Here is a 10,031-nt window from a genome sequence, read left to right on the forward strand (position 1 = left end):
GTTTAATGCCAAACAAAAATCTGTGCCCATTGTATTTAATGCATTATTTTGTATGCCTTCACTCTCCCACTACAAGCCCTTCCCTTCTGTGTCCACTTTAAAAGTCTGATTATGTTCAGGTTAAACACCGTACCCCGGGTATAATCAGTTTGCATACCCCGATTAACAGACCTCGATAACTCCTTCAGTACCACGACTATTTGTGCATGTAAACAGCGTTCCCCAATCATAATCAGATTATGCGTCTGCGCATTCTCCGTGGGTTATAACCCCCCCTCTCCACTCCGCTGCAGTGGTTTTTGGCCCGGAAATAGAATAAATCCGGAAGCAACAGTGCCGAAACAAAATGAAATAAACAACAACACAAGTGTTACCTTTAAACTACAGAGGGCTTCGCAATGGAAACAAACATTACTACCAAGAAGATCCATTTAGGTCGTAATTCTGTCAAAAAGTTGGTCATTTACCCCCCACTTTTCAATTTGTTGTAATTTTAACAAACGTAAACCGGAAGAAAAAGCCACATTCCAACCAGCTCTATGTTAGCGGAGCGCCACTTACTGTACTGGAGGTCAAGTTACTCCTGTCATTTTCCAAATCTCCCCCGCTCATGTAAACAGGGTGAACTTCAATAACTTTCACCGAGGAAAGACCATATTCAGGTTACTGCTGTGCATGCAAACGCACTGACTTGACCAACCGGTTTCCTCCTGCAGTCTTGAGGGTCGTTAGCCTTTTTTGTGTGGCCTCCACCAAGTCTATGGCCTTTTCATTTTCTTTTTGTTTGTTTTTGTTTTTGTTTGCTGCCTGCAACACTCACACATAAATGTTACTCACTCACCCATACATTCCACTCACTACTAATGCATTTACTCGCCACACATTATGTTCTTTTGTAAATACCAGTAGTTATGTTTATTCAGTACTAATAAAATAATGAATTTTTAACTTGACTGGTCTCCCCTCTTTGTCACCTTCTTTAAGGCGTTTTGTGACAGCTGTCTACCGGGTGTGCAACAGGTGATAATATTCAATAAATACAACACAGTAAGACATGAGCCCATACAAAGGTAATAACATATGTTCACATGAGCATCATTTTTGTAATATTTTCTTATTGATTTATCAGTCTGTATCAACTCCATTGTGCCTCATAGCAAAATATAATTGTTCATAATTTTCCTTTCAATCACAGGCACAAATAAAGACATTTTAAAGAAATGGGTTGAAAAAATGAAGCAGAAGCTCCTCTGACAGGTTGAGGTACACTGACCTTGCCCATGCTGATGCTTAACACACTGAAATTAATCTAACAGTGCACTTTCAGTCATGCCCAATATGTCTCTGTTCCTGTCAGGGAGAAAATGGAGGTCAGAGCCAAATAGGATAGGGTCCTTGGCAGGAAATGTAATGGCAGGTGCAGTGATCATTTCTTAACTTAGCACACCCTGCCCTGAGACTTTGAAAATTACATCTGTGCTTTCCATTTCGCTTCTGTCTTATACGACAGCACACAGGGCAGTTTGGCGGGCATATAAGCGAGTAGGCAGTTACACTCTCAATGTCGCATGTCAAACTTGCTCGTCGACTAAGTATCAGGAATGAATTTGCTCAATCAAAATGGCCTGCAGGAATCTGTTTGGACTGAAGTCTTTGCCTCAGTGCCAACAGATGCACATTTGCTGGGATTGCACGTCACAGGAAGGATAAACCTCAATAGGCATAATTCATCACTGTGTTTGTGTTGGCAGATGGACAATGTGTTGGATATCTTGAACTAATTATGAACTCACAGTGAATCGTCACGCTGCAAGTTTTCAATACAAAGACTCTCAACAAGCCTTTACTAATGTTTAAACGCCCACAATTGTTGTGCTCAAATGTTCCTCCATTTTTACTGAATTTTCCTTTTTCATGTGAAATGATTTGTCATATTTATACGAGCAACTGTAACTGCGCAACTTTGTGTTGACAGTTTTTTATTGCTTACCTGACATGTTCTGTTTTGTAGAAGAAGGAGTTTCATGGCACAAAAAAAACTACAAACTACACTATACCTCATCTAGTGGATCATATTTACCAAGACTATGGTGGATATTTATTCTCTCTGATTATAAGATCCATTAGATTATTGCCACAGTATTGGCAAATTCCTCTTTCTACCATTTTATATTTTCACTATTCTTCACCATCCTCCCTCTGTCTACTGTCTCTGCCAGAGTCCGCTTTGTCCTTGGCTATGGCTCACACATCTGTCTGTCTCAGTCTTTGAAGGGGACACTAAATGATCATCTTGATGAAGAAAACAGTAATTGATTGTTTTTATGCTTCTGCCCTGTCTTACCTTCTGCCTTTTGCTCCTGATGATTGACGGTCACTGTGGAGGGATATTTCACGACAGAATCTGAATTGCAATGACAAACCCATAATTATGACATGCCATCAGCCATTATGGCTCTGCCCACTTCCAATTTAAATGATTAATATGATTTTATTATCACCACACTGCTGTATCACACCCCCAAACAGTTTGAAATCCCTATTCTCATTCTGAGTTGGGGGCTATTTCATGTTTACCATTTGGTAAATTTGTGCAATATAGACCTGAAATTATATGGTCTACATGTTAAATTCTCTCCTGGTTAGACGAGGATGCCAAATATGACTGATGTGATTTTATTTTTAAATCATCTATAACCAGAACAAAAATGTACTCAACCTGGCTAAACGTACGTGTCTATATTTCTATGTCAATGTCCCGCTCGTGCTGGCAGTTCAGATGTGATAAGGGTCCAATGAGATAGAGGGAGGAACAGAAAGAGCGCGTTTGGAGACGGGTAAGCTGCTCAGTCATTATGTGTGTGTGTTGCGCACCTCCCCTCCCCATAGCGCAGCCTCCTCTCCCGCTTTACGGAGCCTTCTTGCAATTCCTGCTCTTCGTGCCAGAGCCTGCAGCTGTCTCTGTTGCGTCCCCGCTGTCCGCTGTTGTGGGAAATCGTCGCCCCGCGTGACGAACTTAACGGCGGACCCATTTTCCCCTTGAAGTGTCAGCACCCAAAAAAAATAAATCTGAAGGATGTCGCAACTTTTGAACAATCCCCAACACAGTTAAGAAGGCCGAATGAAGACACCTGACAGCTCGTAACGCCACATCCGCGTGTTGACTGAAATCTTTGCAACTGTGAAGGCTATAGGAATGTGGAAAACAAGTCTATCTCAGCGGTGAGTGTTGTAATACGTTTATTATTCCCCCCTCTCTCTCTCTCTCTCTCGCTCTCTGTCTCTCTTTTGCTCCGTCTCCTTCTCTCTCTCTGTGCAAGTGTTTGTTGGATTGCACGTAGGCGTTCCGCAAAATGAAGTTTGGAGCTTAAACGTCGATTGTGTGTATACATGCACGGCAGATTTTGAACGTCATTCAAATCGAAACCAAATAGCATGAAGCAACAGCTCACTGATATATAGTATTTCACCCTTTATTTGGTGCCTGAGACTTGCACTTAAATATTTAAGCTTGATCATGAAATGTGTCCTCATATGTCCATTCCTCTAATGCAGTAAAAGGACCTGCCTCAGCTCCTGACACCATGACCACAGACCTGAACTTTACCTCCCTGCTGAATGTGACAGACCTCCACAATCACACGAGAGGATGTTCCCTCACCAAGACAGGTTTTCAGTTCTACTACTTGCCCACCGTTTACATCATGGTCTTCATCACAGGGCTGGTGGGCAACAGCCTGGCCATTTGGATGTTTGTGTGCCACATGAGACCCTGGAGCAGCATCTCCGTCTACATGTTCAACCTGGCTCTGGCTGACTTCTGCTACGTCCTCTCTCTGCCCTTTCTCATCTTCTACTACTTCAACAAAACGGACTGGATATTCGGGGATGTCCTGTGCCGACTGCAGCGTTTCATATTCCACGTGAATCTTTACGGGAGTATTCTGTTTCTGACCTGCATCAGTGTTCACAGGTACACCGGGGTTGTGCACCCACTCAAGTCTCTCGGCAGACTGAAGAAGAAAAATGCGGTTATTACCAGTGCGTTGGTGTGGGTAGTGGTTATTATAGCTATGTCCCCCATCCTGTATTATTCCAGGACTGGCTTGAAGCGTAATGCAACCACTTGTTATGACACCACCACTGAGGATGAGTTACCTGGTTATTTTATATACAGCATGACTTTGACTGTGTTCGGGTTCTGCATCCCATTTATCATCATATTTTGTTGTTACGGCATGATCGTCAAAGCATTGATCTGCAACGATATGAACAATGCACCCCTGAGGCAGAAATCCATCCACCTGGTTATCATCGTGCTCGCCGTCTTTGCCGTCTCCTACCTGCCTTTCCACGTGATGAAGAACCTCAACATGAGGGCCAGGCTGTACTTCCAGGGCCCCGACATGTGTGATTTTAACAACCGCGTCTACGCCACCTACCAAGTTACACGGGGGCTGGCCAGCCTCAATAGTTGCGTGGATCCTATTCTTTACTTCCTGGCTGGAGATACCTTCAGGAGGAAGCTAACCAGGGCAACTAAAAAGCCCTCCAGGAAGGGGGACAATGTCATTCAGTCCAAGAGCGAGGAGACGGCACTCAACAGCCTGGCTGAGTGTGTGGAGAATGGGGACCGGAGGCTGTGACAGGGTACCTATCTGTGCCTAGTCATGGGTGTGAATCTCTTTTATCTTAAGAAACCAGGACAGACTCTGTACTGAATAAATAAATGCACTGTGTGGACTGAAGGCTGTTTAAAAACTCAACGGTCAATGGTTTATAGAACTGTAGGATAAATACTCCATTTAACCCTGTGATAACCATCACTCACTTGCAGCCTGTCGATGTTGATAATCTATTGTACCGTGTTGTCCTGTACACATATTGTACTCTAAATGTTAGAGCTATCACTCTTTATTCTTATCGAGTAGTCAGTGTTGCTTATACTTCAGACAAATTTAACATTATTATCTGGCAAGCTAGGGGAAATGGGTTTTCCTTACAAACTATAATGTCCCGTTCATCAATTTGTTCTGGAAAAGTAGGACTGAGAACGGATTGCACCTCCCCATCCAACAAAGCTGATGCTTAATCAATAGCTATTAAGCAGGTGAGAGCTTTTGGTCAAGGAAGTGTACCTGCCATGGCTTTTAGAGGAAAAGTAAATGCACTGAACCTGAGATTGCTGCATGGATGTGCCGTGCGGATGTTGTAATGCACTATGACCAGGGACCCTCCACTAAGAGGGCTGCCTATCACTCCTCGTTTCTTTCTCCATCTATTACTGGTCGGGCGAGAAATGTGGTCAACTAGTTTTTCATTTTGACAGCTCTGATGTTAAGGTCTGCCACGGCTCTGTTACCACAATCTCTCTCTCCATGTTAACTCGTTCCTTAGAGGGAAAAAAAGAGAAGATAAAACTTACAGTATTTTTTTGTGTATATAATACTATAATGAATGTTTTTTTTTTGTTTTTTTGGATGTGTGCTGTACAGGATGTTGTCACGTTCCAGATTCGTTTGTGCTGTTAGCTGTTTTGTTCAAGTCAGAATCACTAATCCAGACCTTTAGTGCATGAGTCCAGTATCAAAGACCAACAGTGAAACACTGATTAACCGCAGCAGATTCTAACTAGGCTACTGTTTATTGCAACATAGAAAATACATGTATTTTAAATGAGCATAACAGACAGACACACACACACACACACACACTCAATCACCTGCTTTGTGACTCCAACATATTGAAGACTTGTATGAGATACCTCAAAGTAAATACTACACTGTGTCCATGTTTTGACAGGTAACCATTTCTCTTTTGCATTGGTTGTAATCACTCTGGAGAAATGATGGTGGATCTCTTGTGCATATTTTACCCTGGAATACGTAGGTGTTTGATGTCCTTACTAATACCTTTGTAAATCTGTAATGTGGTCGACTATTGTCAAGAAGGGAAGTGAATCACCTGTACAGGATATTTGGGGGCCACGTGTATCTGTCAATAAAATTTTTTATATTTAAAAGTGACAATGTAATAGGACTCACATAATTATTTTAAAATGGAGTCTGTGATTTATACCATTTATGGGTTTGTGCCGGCTGCACGTGTCCTTAGCTAAATGTGTGCACTGTTTACGAGTGGACAAACGCTTTTGGTTGTGGATACGTTTGTGCAGTTTTGTTCTCTCGCTCCTCCTCTTTCTCTTTGCTCCTGTTGACTTTATTTTTCAACACAGCCGAGAGGAAGGAGAAGGGGACGAGGGAGGAATAAAGAGTGGCACCTTTTTTCTCCTGGCTTACCATAAGACAGCTTTTGTGTCTGTCACAATGGTGTGGGGTTATTGATGCAGACAGGGGTGTAAGGCTGTCGCCAGGACCCCAGGCTGCGCTGTGTTGTGGGCACAGGAAACCGACCAACCTTCTTCCTCCAAACAGAGCACATGAATACAAACGGCTTTTGATTTCCTGGCTTTGAGGTGCAACCTGCATAGCTGGACTTGGCAAATGAGTGTGTGTGTGTGTGTGTGTGTGTGTGTGTGTGTATCTGTGTGTCTCTGTGTTAGAGAGCCTGAAGGCAATTGAGACCTTATTTGAGTAGGTGGCTGTTTGTTGGTCATTGGTTGTTGTTTTTTTTATTATCAGCAGGAACCACTGTGGCATAGCCAGGCCACAGGGATATGAATATTTATTTAGAACGATTTACTTATAGAATATATATCCTCTGTGTTCCGTGTACACGTGACTAGATGAAAGGAAGGTTAGATTCAGCCAGAACAAAATCTTGAGCCAACGCCAGTGCTTTGAGCCTGAGTGTCAAATCTTGACTTGCAGAGGGTTGGGATGCTTGCCAGTATCTCCTCCCTTCCTCCCTTCTCAGCCACCTTTCACCTCTTTTCTCTCACATCCTACTCTCTTTATTCTGAATCTAGGATAAGAAAAAAAAAGACTTTTCTTCACTGCATTTCATCACCTTTAGGGGAATACTATTTGAATAAGAGTTGGGAAGATACAGAAGGAAGAGTCGAGCGTGAAAATGACCTGCAAACATAGTTTTGTGTGTTTTTCCCAAGGACACTGTTGGTCGCATGGAGGCCCAGTGGGCAACCGCTGTCAGCTTTTTATGTTGGAGATTTACAGTGGGAGTTGGCACAACCACATTCATCACAGGGGCACCGGGTGCTTGTGCTAAAAACTACCGCTAACCACACAAAAATGATCAAAATGTAAGTCTTGTGTCTCTGGTGAGTACCCCATTATACAAACAGATATTGGAAAGCATGATCACAGTGGTGTGGTTATGCTGCACAATGTAGTGTATCTCTTCACACCATGTGACAGTGTTGCAAAGACCCTATGAGGTGATACAAACTAAACTGATAGAAATTCCCTTACCATGCAATAACTTACAACCTTATGAGGCTGCATTTTTTTACCAGCTGTGACAGTGACGCTGGTATTGTTTTCTCCTTGTGAGTCCGTTTGTGTGTGTGTGTGTTTGTGTGTGTGTGTGTGTGTGTGTGGTCCTGGGGCCGTATTCGCAAACATATTATATTATCACTAAGATTACTCCCTAAGGAGCACTAAAAGTTCTTAGTTAAGAGTAATTTCTTAAAAAACCTATTCCCAAAGCCTCTGAGACCAACTTTTACTAAGGAGTGGGAGGGACTCCTAGACTAAGACTACAGGGCGGAGTTGACCTTGTTGCTATGGATGACATCATGTTCATACCTTCTATGCCCACAGTGATTGGCTGAGAGGGAATGAGTCCCTAAGAGTGAATTTATGATAGAAACACTTTAATGGGGAATTGAATGAACTGTTGCATATGCGGGGTCTGGATAGGACATTTATCGTCTGGTGCAAAATCCTCCTGACCAACAGCCTAGAGATGCTAAGATCGTCTGCATTGCACAGCTGCATTTTCCCGTGGCCAAATAGCTGAGAGATGTAACGACTTTAATCTCTGGTGATATTGGGTGTTTTTTATTGGTTGGTGATGTGATGGCATCCCTGACCCACTCTACCACGTTCATAATGTCATCTTCATGAAGGCGATACCTTATTAAAAGCTTACTATCATTTAATCTCTCTGTATGTTAGGTCCTCCCTTATTTACTCTTAGTGACTTAGGAGTCCTTGAGAAGACTCCTACGTTTTAATTGATTTAGGAGTTACTTTTAGTGCTTAAATGCTTTATGAATTAAACTACACACAAGTTAGGAGTCCTAAAATTAGGAGTGAAACGCCCCTTATTTTCAAGAGTTATTCCTAAATAAGCAAGTTTGGACCTACTCTTAGCCTTAATATGTTTTGTGAATACAGCCTCTGGAGAAATATAGGAGGAACTACCACAGAGGCGGTTTTGAGTATTTTATCAGGTCTGTGTGTGTGGCTATATTTGTGTGTCGTAACCAAGCAACATACAGTCACAAAACATTATGAGATCAAAATTAAGGCAGAATGTTCAAAAATAGCCCGGATCCCCATGCATGAGGGAGCTGCAGTGTTTGTACACAACATGATGCAGTTTTTCAAAAGAAGTCACACATCCAGGTACATGTCGTCCAACTGCAGCAGTTAAGTAAACACAAAAAATATTTGTTCACTGACTCTTGGTTACAACACTGTGATGCTGTGTTTACTTGCTCCAATCACAACACTCATGGAGCTAAATTGATCTTATTTGGTAATGTCAGAATGTATTGATATATTTTGGACATTATTATGATATTTGTATTAATATTTATAATAATAGAAAACTTTTTTCAACAAAGCTGTGTACTCGTGAAAGAGGACAAAATATTACTGGCCAGCTCAAACCTCATTGACAGGCTGCTGACCCACACACACACACACACACACACACACACACACACACACACACGCACACACACATTAATATTCAAACTGTAATAGCATCATCTCACAGGTTTCATGAAAGAAGCTAAAGACTAAACAGTCACATTATCACTGCTGAACCTGATTTTCAATGTGTGAAGGTGGGATGGCACATAGTCTTTTTATAGACTACACATATGAATATGTAGCCATTATAAACACAGGTGTTTAAACACATTTTAAATAATTATTTTTTAAGCATTTGAAATGTATGAGCATATGAATTATGACACATTGTTGTACAATAAATGAAACCACCCAACAGTGTAGATGAACAGATAATGGTTAAATTAGCTCATCTGCAGCCAGTTTTAGCACTTTAAGGGACTATACTGTAAATTTTGTTGTATTGGTACAATGACAATAAAGACAATTATATTATATTCTAGCTACAACATGCAAATCCTTCTTACATGTTAATGCATCAGTTGCATCCCTGTATGATATATAATAATGTACCACTGTAAAAAGGAGTACTTTTACTTTTGTACTTTAATTACATTTGGCTGATAATGCTGAGAAGTACACATTTAAATGCATTATTTCAGAGTATTTTTACATTGTGATCTTGTTACCTTTACTTAAATAAGGGATCTGAATATCTCTTCCACCTCTGGGTTTAACTAATAAAGGTAAATGTAATATTTATTTCAGCACTTTGCTTCCCATAAAATCATTTTGAAATATTACACAGGTTGCATTGTAGCAAACACAAAAATATTAAATAATAAACAAAACTAAGAACATCAACATAAAAGCAAAACATAAGCTAGGAAATAAAAGTGAATACTGTGAAGTTTTTCTCTTTTTATTTCAGTCTTCTAATAATGTGTTTGTAGGTGTGCATCCACAACAATACTGCCACCATAAAAAATCTATAGTCATGCAGCATGAATGATAGCCTGTCAGAAACACAGATGGCCCAGGGTGTGGCTGCTCTTGACAGCAAAAAGCTATTTGTAATGTAATAGGTGTCTTCAGGACAATGTGTTCACTGTCACCTCTGGTGCTGGCCTACTTCGCCATAAGAAATAACTTCAAGTTCATCATGTTGTCAGACATACTGTACATGTGCGGGCGTTGAAGCTAAAAATAGACCTTGATCTAACACCTGGACAAGTATGGACAGGTAAA

At 41.2% G+C, this 10,031-nt stretch overlaps 1 protein-coding gene across 1 annotated transcript; it reads left to right on the top strand.

Annotated features, from left to right (window-relative positions):
* The first annotated feature begins 2,728 nt into the window (after nt 1-2,728).
* p2ry1 (purinergic receptor P2Y1) lies at nt 2,729-5,991 on the top strand. Its single transcript, XM_083914635.1, has 2 exons — nt 2,729-3,222; nt 3,556-5,991. The coding sequence occupies exon 2, from the start codon at nt 3,585-3,587 to the stop codon at nt 4,644-4,646; it is 1,062 nt and encodes a 353-aa protein (XP_083770761.1). The 5' UTR covers nt 2,729-3,222; nt 3,556-3,584; the 3' UTR covers nt 4,647-5,991.
* Nucleotides 5,992-10,031: the final 4,040 nt, after the last annotated feature.

Source organism: Echiichthys vipera (genome assembly GCF_963691815.1).
Source record: "Echiichthys vipera genome assembly, chromosome: 5".
In the NCBI taxonomy this organism is placed as follows: domain Eukaryota; kingdom Metazoa; phylum Chordata; class Actinopteri; order Perciformes; family Trachinidae; genus Echiichthys; species Echiichthys vipera.

What these genes read in the sequence shown, in the direction of transcription:
- p2ry1 (XM_083914635.1), top strand. Translation starts at nt 3,585, where the DNA reads ATGACCACAGACCTGAACTTTACCTCCCTGCTGAATGTGACAGACCTC.